This window comes from Canis lupus, chromosome 17, assembly GCF_011100685.1.
Source record: "Canis lupus familiaris isolate Mischka breed German Shepherd chromosome 17, alternate assembly UU_Cfam_GSD_1.0, whole genome shotgun sequence".
NCBI classification, from domain to species: Eukaryota; Metazoa; Chordata; class Mammalia; order Carnivora; family Canidae; genus Canis; species Canis lupus.
The window spans coordinates 44,137,998-44,155,634 of NC_049238.1; the positions used below are offsets into that span (position 1 = coordinate 44,137,998).

The 17,637-nt window shown below is 37.2% G+C and overlaps 1 protein-coding gene and 1 long non-coding RNA gene across 11 annotated transcripts in view; one reads left to right on the plus strand and one right to left on the minus strand.

The window, feature by feature from the left end:
- CTNNA2 (catenin alpha 2) overlaps nucleotides 1-17,637 on the minus strand; it is a 1,087,950-nt gene that overhangs the window by 230,586 nt on the left and 839,727 nt on the right. For all 8 annotated transcript variants that reach the window (XM_038561604.1, XM_038561605.1, XM_038561606.1 and 5 more), the window contains one exon: nucleotides 12,231-12,383. In XM_038561604.1, coding sequence (XP_038417532.1) covers nucleotides 12,231-12,383 — 153 coding nt within the window. The remainder of the gene's footprint in view (nucleotides 1-12,230; nucleotides 12,384-17,637) is intronic.
- The window catches only part of LOC111090641, a 77,166-nt gene that overhangs the window by 37,013 nt on the left and 22,516 nt on the right, over nucleotides 1-17,637 (plus strand). For 2 of the 3 annotated variants that reach the window (XR_005372505.1, XR_005372503.1), the window contains exons 2-3: nucleotides 8,834-8,909; nucleotides 12,938-13,222. This is a non-coding gene — a long non-coding RNA (uncharacterized LOC111090641). Of the gene's footprint in view, nucleotides 1-6,820; nucleotides 6,978-8,833; nucleotides 8,910-12,937; nucleotides 13,223-17,637 lie in introns of those variants that run through there. The other variant, XR_005372504.1, reaches the window with a different exon arrangement.

The window sequence follows — 17,637 nt, forward strand, 5'->3', positions numbered from 1 at the left end:
ATAATAATTTAGCTAATATGTATATTTTTCTCTATGGCAGGCATTGACCTCTATCCTTTCTTTATTTCCTACCTATATAATCACCAAGTTGATTAATAGCCATTCAAACCTATCTTTCAGACACTGGGTCAGTCACAGATAAAAGCCATGGAAGTATGATAAATAATGATGGAATCTACATTTTTGGTTTCTTTATGCTCCAAGACAGCTTAGTCATCAACTATGCCCCAAGCTTCAGTTGTGTGCTTAGTTGAATCAAAAAGGTACCAGTAAACTATTGCAGTGACATGTTCTTCTTGCAGTCCCCAAATTTCAGTTTCAATCACAAATCCATTCTAGAACAGGAGAATTATTTGGGTTTTCCCTTTTCATAGAATCTTAAACCACGAAAGGTCCTTAGAATATAGAATCTCAGAGATGGACAGGACCTAAATGATGAGATGCCAGATGCAAAGTATGAGGGGCAAAGGATTACAGTGATTCTCACAGCCGTAGGGTAGATCATTACACTGTCAGAGAAATCCCAGTCATCAGATGCAAAGTACTCAGGGTTGATTTTTAAGGTAAGGGTTGAAAGTACATATATGCTGAGCCTCAGGCTGGTCACAGGCCTCTGTCAAGTTAAACTCCACAACCTTCTAAAGCTAACGGAGTAATGATAATCTGAAAACTTGTTTTTAGTTCAAAAGAGCAATGCCCCAACATACCATCCCTCTCAAACTATGGCTCCAGGCTGGCTAGGGGGCTTTGTAATATAAAAAGCTCTTAGAGCTAAAAAAGACTGAACACATGAGCATTGGAGTATTTTTTCCTGGGCAATTAAAAACTTCTTGGCATTCCAGGAAAAAAAAAAAAGCACATCATTTTTAATGGGGTTCAGTTTTTCATTTTTTGCACTGAAGAGGTTTGACCTTAATAATGTAAGGTTATACTACCCAGCAAAGTCTCTGAGTTAGCTGGACTAAATAAACATACCTTTAAAGAAAGATAGAAAACACAACTCAGGAGAAAACACGTACACACGCACATACAAGTATATATACATGTGCAGAGAACGGTCATTCCCCACATGGATGATAAAACAATACATCTCATTATCTAGTAGAACAAAAGACCAAATATCTCCTACTCATCTGTAGCAGTGACACTGCATGTCACCCTCCAAAATCTGACCTGGCCACACCACAATCACAGCTCAGACCCCAGATTCTTCAGAATCTTTCTAAAACATAATAGTACTACTCTTTGTCAACTCTGGAGAGTAGACTAAGAGAATATTAATATAGTGCTGGGTTATAATTTTATTGTTGTGAGGACAGACTGTTAATAAATGTAAAAGGCTAATGATTATAACAATAAATATAAATACATATACATAAAAGGAGAGGGGAGGGAGAAGAGAATTCTATCTGTAGCACTCACTTATCAGCAGGTGATTTTGGTGACTTTGATCAGGCTGTTTTTAATTTCCGTGGGCCTTAGTTTCCTAATCTGAAAAAGGATGGTACTGATGATGAAGGCACCTAGTTGTTAAGAGGATTAAGAGAGGTAATGTGTGGAAATTACAATATTATCTAGCATAAAGAATGAGCTAAGTATTGATAATGTTTCCTCTTCTCCTTAGGTATGGGCAACATAGTTAAGGGCCTCTCTTATCTTGATGTTTCTTCTAAGTGTACTTAACTCACCTTTTGGATGAATCTTGGGGATAGGTCATGGTGGGACAAGTTTTTATCCAGATGCCAGGAAACAAAATTTTTGTAGGAATTAACAGTCCTTCTTACATCTGAAAAATAATTAACTTCAAAATATGGCCTTGCACTGTGCATACTATGTTGCAAAGACCGAAATGCAATCTGGAAGTTAGGTACTTAGTTCCACATTAGGTGCCTAGCTAACTCAAGCAGCGCAGTAGACCTTTGACATGAAATATTTAAAATCTTTAGAATCTGTGATCTGTAAGCAACCTTAGAAGTCCATGGCATTTGGTAATTTGAGCAGACATAAATGATACAATCTGTGGAGATGAAGAGTCATAAAGCTAGTAAGTAAGCTTAACTTATGCCCAATACCAGTACCAAAAAGCAACTTGGATGATCTACTCCACTAGGGTGTATGGGAATTTGCTTGCAGTAATATATGTTACCCCCAGATGTGTGCAGTCAAGTATGGCTCCTCTCCAAAATATGATTAGAGAGATATAGAACCTGTACAAAGGCAACTAAGATTACTTTGGGGCTAGACACTATACTAATTACTTACATGAAGGATTAGACTCTAATCCTTGGACAAGAGCCTGGGGGCAGTGTTGCACAGTGTTTAGCAGCATGGTGTCTAGAGTCTGGGATACATGGACTGTTGCATGGATTCTGCCTCTATCTGTATGACACTGGGCAAGTTACTAAACTTCCTGAAACTGCAGTTTTCTCATCTGTAAAATGGAATGGAAAAAATAACAGCTACTTCATTAGGTTGTCAAAAGCACTAAATAAGGTACTGAGAGCTTACGAAGAACCCTAGCCCTATATTAAAATAATTTTTAAGAGTTTAGGGTGAATGCTTAAATTTTTTGGTAATGCTTTATTGTGTTCATAGGAAAAAATATATATAATTATATAGACTTTAGGAATCAGAATTTGGAAAGGGGTGGAATTGGACTATACACTTCTTCAAAGACAGAAAAAAATACTGTAAGTTTAACATGTGCTGAACAAAATAGCTCTTTATAAAATATTATGATTTACTGCTTTGTTCTGGCTCAATTTTTTTAGAAATTCCACTAATTCAGTTCTGGCTCAAATCTACTAGTAGGATTGGGGAGGGCAACATTGAGAAAAAGATGAGAATATTCAGTTTGTACTTTAAAAAAAAAAGCATGGAGATCCAGTTCCATCAATGTAGTTTTTGATGCAGCTTTTCTTGATTTTGTTTTTGGTTCATAGTTTGAATCAAGACCCTGTAATTTTCAAAGCTCTATTGTATTTATTTAAACCCAAGATATTTGTGTAGGGTTTTCAGGATCACACATATCAGGAAACTTCAGGCAGATCCAATCAAAAAGCAGTGTGAGAGTGTAGGTCATGTTTTTTTAAGAGTTCCTAGTGATTTCACTGCTGCAGCATGTCCAAATGTCATCCCAGGCTCTTGTCTGTCTCATAGCTTAACTTCCAATACATTGGTTCAACGTTGGAAATAGAACCCAAATTCAAGCCCTCCTGCCCACATCTCTACTGCCTCTCCCCTCGTTGTAGCACCAATCCCTTGTTGGATGATTGCATCCTTTTATCTATTCTCCTTGTACTTTTGTCACTCTGCTGTATATTTCCCAGACAGCAGCACAGCACTTCTCAAAATGGAAGTTAGATCATGTCATGCCTTTGTTCAAAGCCTTCAATAGATTAAAATATCGGAGTAAAATACAGTCCTTACCCCCAGCCCTCAATCTCATCTCTGAAATATTTTCTCTCCCTCTGAGCTGCAAGCACACTGGTCTCTTTATTCTTGATCAAACATGCCAAGCACACTGCTGCCTTGGGAGTCTTTGCCCTTTCTGTTCCCACAATCTGGAATGTTCTTCCATTCCCTTCAGATCCCTGCTTAATAGTCATCTTAGGGGACAACCTTCTTCTGCCCACACATGCACTCCTTCATCATTCTCTGTCCCTTGCTCTGCTTTATTGCTCTTCAGGATTTAGTTCTACCTTGTTTATTATACATTTATCTTTTTCTGTCTTTGCCAAAAGAATGCATGTCCCATGAGAGTGGAAAGTTTATCTGGTTTATTCATGGTTGTATTGCTAGCAATGGTCGGCACATGGTAGCCACTCAGTACATTTGTTGCTGAATGAATTTCTCCGAATGAAGTGGAAAGATTGATTGAGAAAAGCAATTTACTCAAAGCTGAAACAGAGGCAGTCTGTGCTTTATAGATGATCACATTAATGATTCTGAATATTAGGATTTGCCCCTTATTTCAAATCTTCCACTTGCCACAGATCAAGTCTCACCCAATGGGGTGCTGACATCAGGAGTAACTCAGAAGATGAAGTGGAGAATTGAGATTCCCTTGTCAAACTTGTCATTGTTATGGCCTCAAATGTGTGCTTTACTGTGCCAGAACTAGCTCCCTCTCCCACATCCTCTGTAACCAAAGATCAGACAACTGTATGCTTGTGCGGTGGTGGGCAGGAGAGAAATGACAGCAGAGTTAGGGGCCCTACCTCAGAAACATCCTGAGGAGAATCCATTTAACTTCTCCCAAAATCAGCCAACAGCAGGGCCTTTCTACTCAGTAGAAATGGGAGTTCTCCACATTAGTCCTTCTTAGATTTGAAATTCCTCCTTTGTAGTAAATTACAGAATTATATAAGCACAATGCCTCTTTAGTAACCCCAGAGGCACCTGTTTGGGGACCTGCAGCTGTGCTGTTAAAATATATTACCTCAGAAGCCAAAAAGTTGGCAGTATCCCCGGCTGCATTTATTATTTTATTCATTATTTAGTCAATATCTGTTTATTGAATACCAGCTATATGCTAGCCGCTCAGCCACATGCTGCAGTGTAGTTAGGAATCCATCAGACATGGTCTCTTTCTAAAGGAATTGCTCATCTAGCAGGAGAAATATCATACAGTCATAGAGCTGGATGTGTGCAAATCAAAAATAAATAAGGCTCCACGAGGGCAAAAAAACACAGGGAACGAATCCCATTTAGGGACATGATGTTTGAGCTGAAATCTGAACAATGATTAGAAATGAGAGGAAGAGGTAGAATGGAGAGTATATCAGGAAAGAGACAACACAGAGTATGTCAGGAAAGAGACAACACAAGTGCAGGCCTGGGGTGGAGCGGAGCATGGCACACCTGACAAGTGAAAGATGGTTTGTGTCAGGCTGATACATTGTGGGAAGTGGGAGAGGACAGGAAGACTAGCCTGGAGATTAAAGAAGGGGCCAGATCATGCAAGCCTTGCACAGTCCTTTAATAAGTTGGCCTTTCACCTGAGAACAATAGGAAGTCTCTGAATGGTCTAGGAAAGAGACATTGCATGATTGATTTGTATTTTTAGAAGTTCACTGTGGCGGCTGCTGTCTGCAGAAGGGACTGAAGGAGGACCAGGCAGATGAGAGAGGACTGCTGGGAGGACACTGCAGTCCACCAGATAATAGCATGTGTAGCTTGCATACATACTGTATTGGTGTTAATGGGAGAGATGTAGTAGGAGAAAGAGAGGCACATTAAGTAGGAAAGCAATGGAAAGGATAAAATCAGTTTGGAGATTCTGAAAATAGCTATATTGACTCTGCATCTCAGTTTCCAGATTTCCATTTTTTATTTCCTTTGCAACAATGCCTATTTTGGCACCCCTACTCAGGCCACATTACTTTGGTACTGTGCTACCATACTTTGCATTCCATTTCTCCAAAAGCCTTGGAAAGGAGGTACAACAGGGGTCCTCTGATAAGCTCAGTACACCCTGAGTCAGCTCTGCTTTGAAGCCCTTAGCTAAATCTCAGAGGGTATGAGTTAGCTGGATTCTGGAGATGAAGGAAAATAGATTAAGAAAAAAGTTCATTTCTACTAGTGATACTTCCTATATTGGCTGATATTATAGATCACAAATAATCAAAACAGACCTGTTAAATTCTTTTAATCAAAAAACCCTGGTGTGAGTTCACCTAATCTTTATTAAAAGTTGGAAACATTGTGGGGAAGAAAACCAAACAATTTTACCTGTTAAGGAAATTATGAAAAGCCAAATTATATTTTTTTACTGATTCATATTTTAGTAATATCTTATTTGCACTAAAATTGTCCTTGTTACAGGTTTTCTAAGGATGACAATATTGTATTATAGGTTGTGGCATCCTCTATTCACTTTATCACATCAATCTCTGTGAATAGCAAATACCAAACTGGGAGAAAATAGCACACACATATGAGAAAAAAATTTAAATTTTATTTATTTATTCATGAGAGACACAGAGAGATTGGCAGAGACACAGGCAGAGGGAGAAGCAGGCTCCATACAGGGAGTCCGATGCAGAACTCGATCCCGGTACTCCGGGATCACATCCTGAGCCGAAGGCACAAGCCCAACCACTGAGCCACCTAGGCTTCCCAAAACAAACAAAAATTGATGGAAAATTGAATATACTATAACGAAACTCAATAACAAAAAAAAATGTTGAAGAGCTAAAATTATCACCACTGATTCATAGATTATTTTATGCATTTATTCATTCTCCATTCAAAATTATCTGATATATAATTCTTACATAATTTGCATTAATGGCAACGCAAAGTTCCATCAGAAGTTCTCAAACAGGGATCAAATGTGCCCTGGGAGGATTGTGAGGTGGTGTTTGGCAGAAGAAGGCACTAAGTAAAGGAATTGCAGAAAGTGGAGGAGGGACTGAGATTGTTATTTCAATCTCGTAAGAACTATTCTTATTGATTAGTGTATTTCTTTGAGGTATGGACGCTCAATATTTCCATTGAAAAAAGAGATCTTTGACTAAAAATATGAATGAAACAAACAAATAAAAAGTCCCCACAAACTTGTCTGAACCAGCTCTCTCAGGGATTTCTACTTTCAGACTGAATGGAGTAGCCAGTAAGAGACCGATTCTCTTGCTGAGCACAACTAGAAATGCAGGAAAAAGTCATTTCCTTGAAAATATGGAACAGCTGCCAAGAGGGTCAAAACCTAGACTAGACTAATTCAAAACGTGATGCTCATTGAAGGGAGCCTAACTTTGTGCATTTTACTTTCCTTCCCAAGCATTTGCTAATTCTTAGTGTTGAAAGAGAAACTGAGACAGCCGATGGAAGGTAACTGCAGAGAAAAAAGAGAATTATTTAGAGTTTCCAGCAATCTCATAGGGCTGGAGAGGCAAAAATTGGAGTCCAGGACAGCCAAGGAGCCAAAGGTCTCATGGAGAACGAGGAGTTCAAAGACTGGCATTTGATCACAGGTTTTTTGTTTGTTTGCTTGTTTGTTTGTTTTTTTATTAAGGTCTTCTCTATTAAGTTACATGTACCAACAGTCAAGAAGCAAATTAGGGGTACCTGGGCAGGTCAGTTGGTTAGGTGTCCAACTCTTGATTTTGGCTCAGGTCATGATCTGAGAGTTGTGAGACAGAGGCCCACATTGGGCTCTGTGCTGGGCATGAAGCCTGCTTAAGATTCTCTCTCTCTGCCCCTCCCCACTGTCTGCCCCCTCCCCCCCCCCAAAAAAAATAAAGAAGCAAATTAAAAGCATCCAAAAAGCAAAACAAAGTTTTCAACCATATCATGATGATGGGAAAACAAAAACTGGAGAAACTGTTCTATAAATAAGGTGAGATCATTGGTAACACATCCCGTCCTCTGGTTGTACCCCTAGAAGACTATTCATAGGACTAGGGTAAAAGAAAGGTAGACTACAACTGACAAAGACTACAAACTAGCCTCAAGACACTTCAGTCTTTGGGTTGAAATGAGCTATCTCTCTGCTGCCCCCCTTTTTTAAATTTTTATTTAAATTCCCTTTAGTTAACATACAGTATAATATTAGTTTCAGGTGTATAACTTAGTGATTCAACACTTCCATGTAACACTGGTGCTCATCACAACATCTGTGTCCTTTAGAAAAAAGTAAATCCTTTCTGGAAAGAGAAAACACTATCCAGACTCTATAGTCCAAACATTGGTGTCTGTCCTCCAAAATTCATATGCTGAAATCCTAATATCCAATATGAAGGTACTAGGAGGTGGAGCCTTGGAGGCTCTAAGGTCATAAGGATGGCGCCCTTATGAATGGGGTCAATGTTCTTACAAGAAAGACTCCACAGAGATCCCTTATGCCTTCCACTACATAAGGACACAGTGAGAAGTCACTGGCTATGAACCAGGAAGAGGGCCTTTAACAGAATGCACCCTTTTCTGTGCCTTGATCTTAGACCTCTCAACCCCCAGAACTGTGAGAAATAAATTTCTGTTGCTGAAAAACCACCCATTCTGTAGTATTTTCTTATAGCAGCCCAGACTACAACACAGACCCTTTATATTTTCCCATACAAATGTTGGCCATTTAATAAAAAAATCAGCTGACATTTAAAAAAATCCATAATCAAGATAAAAATCAAGCTTATTACAGATGCCACAATAAAGTCTATCTCCATTTTGGAAGCCTCACAGAGCTCCATAATAGCTCACTTAAATTCAAATTCAAATTTAATTAAATGAGGGACACCTAGGTGGCTCAGTGGTTGAGCATCTGCCTTTGGCTCAGGTCGTGATCCTGGGGTCCTGGGATTGAGTCCCACATCAGGCTCCCTGCAGGCAGCCTGCTTCTCCCTCTGCCTATGTCTCTGCCTCTCTCTACATGAATATCTTTTGTGAATAGATAAATAAAATCTTTTAAAAAACAAAAAACAACAAAATTCAATTAAATGAAACATGGCACATTCCAGTCATCAAACATCAGGGGTCAACCCAAATGAAGATTCTTACTTCATATTGAATGTTTGCTGACAGCTTTTAGGACCCAGTCTTCTCCCTTTCCAGTTAAGTGTCTGCATTTGGCTCAGATCATGATCTCAAGGTCCTGAGATTGAGCCCCACACCTGGCTCCCTGCTCAGCAGGGAGTCTGCTGCTGCTTCTTCCTCTGCTCCTCCCTCCTGTTTGTATGCACCTGCTCTCTCCCTTCACCTCTCTTAAATCAATCAGTCAATCAATCAATCAATCAATCTTTAAAGAGATATGTTAATTATAGTTATTTTTAAAGTCCAAGTCAAAGAATCCTAATATTTTGGTCAATTTTGTTTCTGTTTTGTGGTTGCCTCACAGAGAGAGCTCTTCCCCAGCCACACACAAAAAATGGCTTGCATTTTGAGAGTGAGGATGCAGCACACCTATGAATAAGGTATGAGAAGGTTTCTTAGTCACAAAAAGGGACTTTTGAGGAAGAGCAGAGAAGGCACCTAAGCTAGTTTATAGTAGTGTCAGCCCAAAGAAGAATAAATGGTTTTGGTTTTTATCATGTTAGGGAGGTGGACTCGGGTTGAGACCTCCATGTGGGAGCTAGGATTTGAATGGTTCAAACTTCCCTACTGACATCAAAAGAAAGGTCAGTTTTCTTCCTTGCTTGCCCAGTTGTGGGGGCAAAATGGAAAGGGACCCCTAACATATCTTTTTAAAAGAGAGGACCCAATAATGAATTTGCTGCTAGAGAACTGGAATCAATTTTAAAAATTGAATAGAAATTTTAAAAAAACAATTGAATCCAATAGATCAGTTTCAAACACATTGGACACAGATGGAAGCAGGATGAGTGAGCTGAAAACTAGGTCAATAGAAAATAGCCAGATAAAAGCATAGCTAGGGAAAAATTAAGCCTTAAATGCATATATTATTAAAATAAGAAAGGCTAAAAATCAATAATGTGATTATTTATTTTAGAAAGCTAGAAAAACAGTAAGATATATCAGAAGAAAGCCGAAAAATAAAAAGAATAACAGCATAGATAAAATAGAAAACAAAGAAAATTTGCAAACCTTAAAGAAAATATTAAATTGATAAACCTCTTACAAAAGTAATCAAGAAAAAAGAGAGAAGATACCAATTAGCAGTATAAGAAGTTAAAAGAAATAATAATGCAGCTACAGATTATTTTTAAAAGGAGAATATTATGGATAATTTTATGTCAAATAATTAGGAAATTAAGTAAAAATAACAATTCCTAGAATACAACTTATGAAAGCTGACTTAAAAAGAAATAGAAAATTTAAATGGGCTTGTGTTTAGTAAAAATAGTTGAACCTGCAATGTAAACCTTTCCTCAAGCAAACACCCAGGCTCAGGTTGCTGTATGAGTGAATTCCTCCAAATATCAAAAAGAAATAACAATAAGTAATGACAGTCTTACTCATTCGCTTCCAAAAATAAATAGAAGGAATATTTTCTACTCATTTTTTGAGGGAAAGCATAATTTAGATACCAATACTCCTGAAGGAGATCAAAGGAAACAAAAAACGTAATTGTCTCAATATGTGCAGAAAACTTGTTTGATACAATTCTATACTTTAAGCGAATGAGTAATAAGAGAGAACTAAATTAAGCAAACAAAAAAATCTGTGAGAAGTCTAGAACGAACAATAGAATTAATGGTAAAATATTAAAATGTTCTCATGGAGGTCTAGAAGTAACAAAAATATAAATCTCCACAATATTTTACTGAAGGTCCTTGCTAGTGCAATGATGAGAGGAAAGAACAAGGTAAAAGAATTGGAAAAGAAGAAATACAACTGTCATATTTTGCAGACAGCATGATTGTATACACAGAACACCCAAAAGAAACAAACTCTGGAATCAGTAGGTGAATTATCAAGGTCAATGGATATAAAATCAATATATTAACAAAATTTTTCACATTACGGACACAAATACCTAAAGGCTTGAAAAGATGCCCACTTCTATATATATATATATATATATATATATTTGTACTTTAAAAATGAGAAAACTGGTGACTCTCAGCCCATGCTCCAGCATTTTTTTTTTAACACGTATGCATCAGCAATCTAGCACTTATTTGAAGGACATAAACTACAGAAATTATTTTGATTCCAGTCTTCTCCAACCCAACAGAGGCCAATCGCACATCTCAGTTGCTTCATCTCCTAGGCACCGAGACATTCCGAAATGCTGCTGGCTGCAGTGACCAGACCACGGGTAGTGAAGGGAATAACTGAGAGAAGCAACACAATGATTTTCTGAAGCATGGAGTTCTGACTGACCTGAGCTTCTGCTTCTGCTACAAGTTTAGGGTTAAGGACCACTCACAGTGGCTGGATACCCCTAGAGTGAATCCTACAGATAGGATGAGGGGAAATGGTGAATGAGTCGAGGGTCTATCATAGGAGAAGGAAGAAAGAGTAGATATGAGGGCTGCTTGGACTCACATTTACACTGGGCATCAAGTGTGAACCTTAAGTATTATCTCAAATAAGTCTATGTATAGGATTACACAATGACACAGACAAGACTGGAAGTAGGATATGTTTATCACACAACTCTAAACACATGTCCCTGTTTCTGCCCGCCATGCCTGCAACACACCTTTAACATTTTCTATAAAGTCTGCAATTATTTTATAAACATTGAAGTTATATAAATGCATGACCTAACTCTGTTAATACTATTATTTTATTACATATGAATATTCAAAACTTTTATAGCATTCATTCAGTATTATTTGTTTTCTTCTTCCTTCTCCCCTTCCCACTTTACCCCTGCTCCAAATCTATTTTATTTTTAGCTTGCATTTAAGTTGCCTGTTATTTGAGTAATTTCATTTTATCCTGAGTTAAAGTGTAAACGATACCAGAGTTTCGTTGTTGTTTTTAAGTGCTCAGAGCTTGGCCCTAAGAACTATTCCCTAAATTTGCCAGAATCTTTTCCCCTTCTAGACTCTTCCTCTAGCATCTACACACACATATTATTTAACATATTTAAGTTTCTATTCAGTCCCACATCACAAAATCCAACCTTTGCCAAGCTGTTGGTTTTCAGCTCCTAGATATAGGCAGCCTGGTTGTCATTTCACTCTTATTTTGTTTGCCTTAAATAAATATTTTTTCAATATTACATAACACAATTCTGCATTTATAAGACAATTCCCATTGGTTTATCTCACACATAGAATATCCTTAGGACTCTGAACTTGGACTCATCTCATCCTACTGCCCCAAGATCCTTCATCAGGTATCCCAGTATCTCTATGGGGAAAGTGAGATATTTTTTTCACCAGTTCATAATGTGGCCAGCTAATCTAGGTGCAGAGGCATGGAGTAGAGATGGGGATAAGGAAGAAGAAAAGGGATCAATATTTAAACCTTCCCTTGGCAATTTTAATTCAACTCCCTCAAATCAAAGCTGGCATTCAGCATTTTGGAGCTTCTCTTCTACCTCTCCTATCTTAGCCTCTCCTATTTTTTCAGAAAAATTATCATTTTCCAGAACATGTTTAGAATTGTGGGATAGATAAAGGAGAGAATACTAATAATCTTCCTCTTCTGCAAGGGATGGAGCATCAGAAGGTTAAAAAAAAAAAAAAAAAAAAGAGGTTCCAAGACTTTATTTCTTCAGGAAAGCTAAAGAAGGGCTATCTACTGAAACTGCAAGAGCTATATGTGGAGACTAAACCCAACAGTAAATTCTACTCCTCAGGCTTTTTCTGACTTACCTCCACCAGTTTGTTGGCGTGCTCACGAAAAACCTGGGCATATTCCTTCACTTCCTTTTCATTCCCACTCTTTGCAGCCTCAATGAGAACTAGCAAAGGGACATTGGTTTCCAAGAAAGAATCAGATATGTGATCCATCACTGCTTTCCGAAGCTGCAGTAAAAAACAAAAACAAAACACACACAATTAAGGAATGGAAGAATGGTGTATTTATGAGTCTATTATTCATTTAGCGATATGGATTATATAACTACCTGAGAATAAAACATTTTTCTAAACTATGCCCAATTCTCATTATCCATGGAAATAATGTTTCAACTCTTATTAATTTTCCCAGTGCTTATCATATCACAGTAAAATAAAGAGGGCAGCCCTGGTGGCTCAGCAGTTTAGCGCCGCCTTCAGCCAGGGGCCTGATCCTGGAGACCCCGGGTCGAGTCCCACATCAGGCTCCCTGCATGGAGCCTGCTTCTCCCTCTGCCTGTGTCTCTGCCTCTCTCTTTCTCTATGTCTCTCATTCATAAATAAAAGTCTTTAGAAAAAAAAAAAAGTGAAACAAAGAGAGATAACTGATAGATGGTTTTCAATTAATTATATAAAATATCAATTTGAAAGTTACATATATGGCCTGTAGCTTAATACATTATAGGCCCTCTCCTATCTAATGTCTATTTTCCTCCTTCATTGGTTCAAATGTCTCCATTTAGGAAGTTTTGAATCATGATACAGCTCAAGGACGCAGGACTCAGTTCAAGGCTTGTTAGAAAAACGGAGAAATCTAAGCATCAACCAGCAAGTGGGGAGAGCTTTAGATGAAGAGATAGGCCTTGAAGCCACCCCTAAAACTTCACCTTTTTGCAGTAGTCTGCCCTTCCTACATCCATTGTTCGAATTTGCTGGAGGTAGAAACATGAAACTTCTCACAACCTCCAAGTGCTATGATGATACAGTTGCAGTGAGCCAGTAAGAAGTACCTAGAATTACTCTTCAAGGTAAGTAAAAATAAACATACCCAAATATCTAACAATGCTTAATTACACACCATTTCCACATTGTTAAATGGGAAGCAGGGCAGCTGCATGAAAAAAAAATGAAACTGTATCTAGAAAAACACGTCAGTGCTGCTTTGCTCATAATTGTCAGGATGTATACAGGGAGAAAACACGCAAATAAATGCAAGAGAAGGTGGCAAACAATGTGTATATTTTCCAAACAAGTATAATAATTCAGGAGTATTCAGGCACATCTTTCAGGAAGGTGATACATACATATTTATCATTAGAAGAAGGAGAACTTCGAAAAATCTCAGTTCCTTTTCATGTTAATTACAATAAGGTATATATATGTATATATATAACTTAGTTTGGCTTACCCCTGAATTGAGCTTGATATTTCACCATATAAAATAGATAAAGCTTATGCAATGTTAATATAATCAGCTACTTATTTGGTAGCATGTTTTAAACTACAGCTCAGGGGGGATCCCCGGGTGGCTCAGCAGTTTGGCGCCTGCCTTTGGCCCAGGTCACGAACCTGGAGTCCCGGGATCGATTCCCACATCGGGCTCCCGACATGGAGCCTGCTTTTCCCTCCTCCTGTGTCTCTGCCTCTCTCTCTCTCTCTCTCTCTCTCTCTCATAAATAAATAAATAAATAAATAAATAAATAAATAAATCTTAAAAAAAAAAACTACATAAACTACAGCTCAGGAATAATGTTGGCTATTTGTGAGCTCATATAATCCAGATACACACAATGTACCAGATACTCAATTAATCTTTACATATAATATCATTTAATCTTCAAAACACCACCATAAAATAGGTACAATTGTTATACTAGTTTTTCAAATGAAGAAAATGAGACTGAGAAACATTAAATAACTTGTCTGCAATTACAAGGTAACAAGTGGCAGAGCCAAATAAGAAGGTCTGAGGGAACAGGGCAGTGAATACTTGAAACTGATCTGCTATGGCTCTCTTCCAGGATAGAGTCCCAGATGAAGGAGAAACTATTGAGAGTATAATCAAAATTGAACTTGACAGGGATAATAGAGGTAAAAGAAAAAGAAGGCCCAGATGAAGTGGGGAAGATGAGCAGAGAGCCAGGCTATCTCAGCAATCAAGTCACCATATTTCTTAACAACAGACAAAAATAACAGATGTGAGAACTCTGTGAAGTCAGAATAGCGGAGTGCATCAAGCCTCTTTCTAAACCTTCAAGGAGAGTTAATTCATATAAAAATGAGCAACTTAAAATTATCAAGGTCAAAACTCGCATAAAGTTTCCACAAGAAAAAGAAGAATAAGGAATATAATACCATCCTTACACACACTGAAAGTATGCCAGAAACATATACATATACCTCAGATTAAAACTGTAAACTCTCTCAAATAAATAAAAATACAGTAAAAAATGATAATATGAGAAAAGACGTAAGTTAGGAAAAAAGGAAAGATTACAGAATGAGGTCTTGAAACTTTAAAAAAATATTGCATTTATTCATATGAGACTGAGAGAGAGAGGGAGAGAGAGAGAGAGAGCAAGCACTAGTCGGGGAGGAGGGGCAGAGGAAGAGGGATAAGCCGACTCTCCACAGAGTGGGAAGCCCCATCCAGGGCTGGATCCCAGGACCCCTAGATCATGACCCAACCCAAAGTCAGACACTTAACCAACTGAGCCACCCAGGTACCCCTAGATCATGAAACTTATGAGTTATAAATAAAAGAAAAGTCCTTTAAAAAAAGAAAAAGAAAAAAGACTAAGGAATGAATAAACACAATAGCAATGCCTTAGGAGAAGTGGAAAGAGAAAAGAAGGAAAACATTTTAAAATCCAAAAGAGGGCCACCTTCTAACTGTCAGTTAGGCATCAGACTCTTTGTTTCGGCTGAGGTTGTGGGCTCAGGTTGTGATCTCTAGGTTGTGAGATCAAGCTCCACATCAGGCTCCATGCTCAGCATAGAGTCTGCTTGAGTTTCTCTCTCTCTCTATCTCTGTCTCTCCCTGCTCTCTCTCTCTCAAATAAATAAATCTTTAAAATAAATAAAATAAAAAAGAAATTCAAAAAATATTTTTAAAAATTTGAGATAAAAAAAAATTTTGAGATAAAGTGACAAATATTGAAGATAGATAAAGAAAAATTTAATATATGGGTACCAGAGGTATCTGAAGAAGAAAACCAAGATAAGAAGACAGAACAAATACTAAAAATTATAACTCATGAAAACTTTCATAGACACATTAACTACATTCTGGAAGGACATACCATGTACCTAAGAAGACTGATGTATATTGTCAGGCAAAATAACTGGATTCTAAAAAATAAACAGAGGAGGAAATCCTTGTGTGTTTAGGCAAATAGAACACATGGCTTATAAAGGAAAGAAAAATAGATGATCATCAGATTTTTAAATAGCAAAGCTTTATACCAGAAGAACATGAAATACTATAATTTAAGATACTCAAGGAAAGAAAATGTGAGCTAAGAATTTTATAGCCAGCAAAACTGACTTTGAAAAATATAAGGGAAAGACAAAATTTGATCAACAAGTAAGAACACAGAAAATATTGTTCCATTGTAACTTTGTCAGGGAATCTGTTAGAGAAGGAGACTTAACAACTAAAATTACTCAGAAAACATTAACATGAAACACGGTGAACATTAGATATATACTTGTTTGTAGAACTAAGAATATATGATGGTTGAATGAGAGAGATTATCTTACATGATCTGGTAATGAAGACATAGTATAACACTGTAAAAATGAGAAGAAAAAGGGAAGAGGTTATATAAAAATTTTGTAACTGTTATGTGTAATTTTAATTATAGTAGTAGTATGAATATTATTGTTCCTACACTATTGTGTTCAAAGGTAGAATAAAGTAAATGGTTAGTCATGAGAATTTATCTCTTATCACCTTTATCCTTGTTAATGAGTACTGGTGTAGAAAAGAGAAGAAAAAAATAAAGAGGTTTAGGAAAAACCCTATAATCCTAGATCTGAAGAAGAAATATCAATATGAACCCAAGATTTTAAACTAAACACATACAGAATTTCCCAGTTCTGTCCAATGAAAAGGCCTAAAAACAATGGCCAGACCAATAACAGTGAACATTTTGAAATATTGTTTTCCATTAAAACAAATCAGGGCTTCTTGGAGAAATGGTTAGCACTTTGAGGCTGAGATACACCAAGAGGCCTGAAATATCTTATTGTGCCAGATAGCAAAAAGCTATCAAAGACAGCTAGGCTCATGCAAAAATAACTTAGGAGCTTCTCACTTGGCTAAAGATTAGACAATTTGAACTTCACAAAAAATTTTAAAATCCAGTGGATTAAAACCTATCAGATATATTTAAATATATGAGTTTATGATGATGAAAGACAGAAAAGAAAGAAAGAAGAAAGAAAGAAAGAAAGAAAGAAAGAAAGAAAGAAAGAAAGAGAAAGAAAGAAAGAAAGAAAGAAAGAAAGAAAGAAAGAAAGAAAGAAAAGAAAGAAAGGAAAAAGAAAGAAACTAGCCAGTCACCTTTAGAGGATGACAAGGAACCAATTTATTTCTCTTGAAAGAATCAAGACTATATCTTGCCTTTCCTGTATGAACTAAAATTCTTTATGAAGAAATTGTCTTTTTATAAACTTCCTCCACTTAAATGGAAACAAAATGATAGAAAACCACCATTTTGCGACCTTTCATGAATTGAAAAAAATCTAAGCAATGAACATGAGTGGTTGAAAATATTACACACACAAGAAAAGACAAACTAGACACCATGTACCTTCTGATGAAATGGCACAATCCCAACTATAGAGTTGCCAAAGGGATCAAACCTGAAATGGATAGAAGCCCTGGATCCCTCTAGTGATTTACAGAAAATACAGAATAACCTATGGACCTGTACCACATGCATCTAATTGGCCAAATGCAAACTGTGGAAAACTTACAGTACAAGCCATCCAGGTTCTTCAACAGATGGATTATAAGCAAAAGAAAAGGGATGAATGGGGACACAACAGGTTAAGAGACTAAAGAAATATATCCCAAACTATGGGCAAAACTAAACTACATCATCTGATGATGTGCATTAGGGTGACTAAACCACAAAGAAACATAAGGAAGTCAACACTCTAAAAGTCAGGATAATGGTTATTTTTGGAGAAGACTGAAGGCATAGAAAGGAGTTTTAAGGAGGCTGGCAGATTTCTACTTCTTGACCTCCGTATTGGTTATAAGAGTGTCTGCATAATAGCAATTTAATGAACTATATATTCATAGTGTGTGGGTTTCTATACCTGTGTTTACTTTATAATAAAAAACTTAAAAACACCAAGCAGACACTTCTAACCTACACTCCTTAATATTCCTCTCCCTTTCTATCTGGGTGGAATCTAGATGTGACACCCA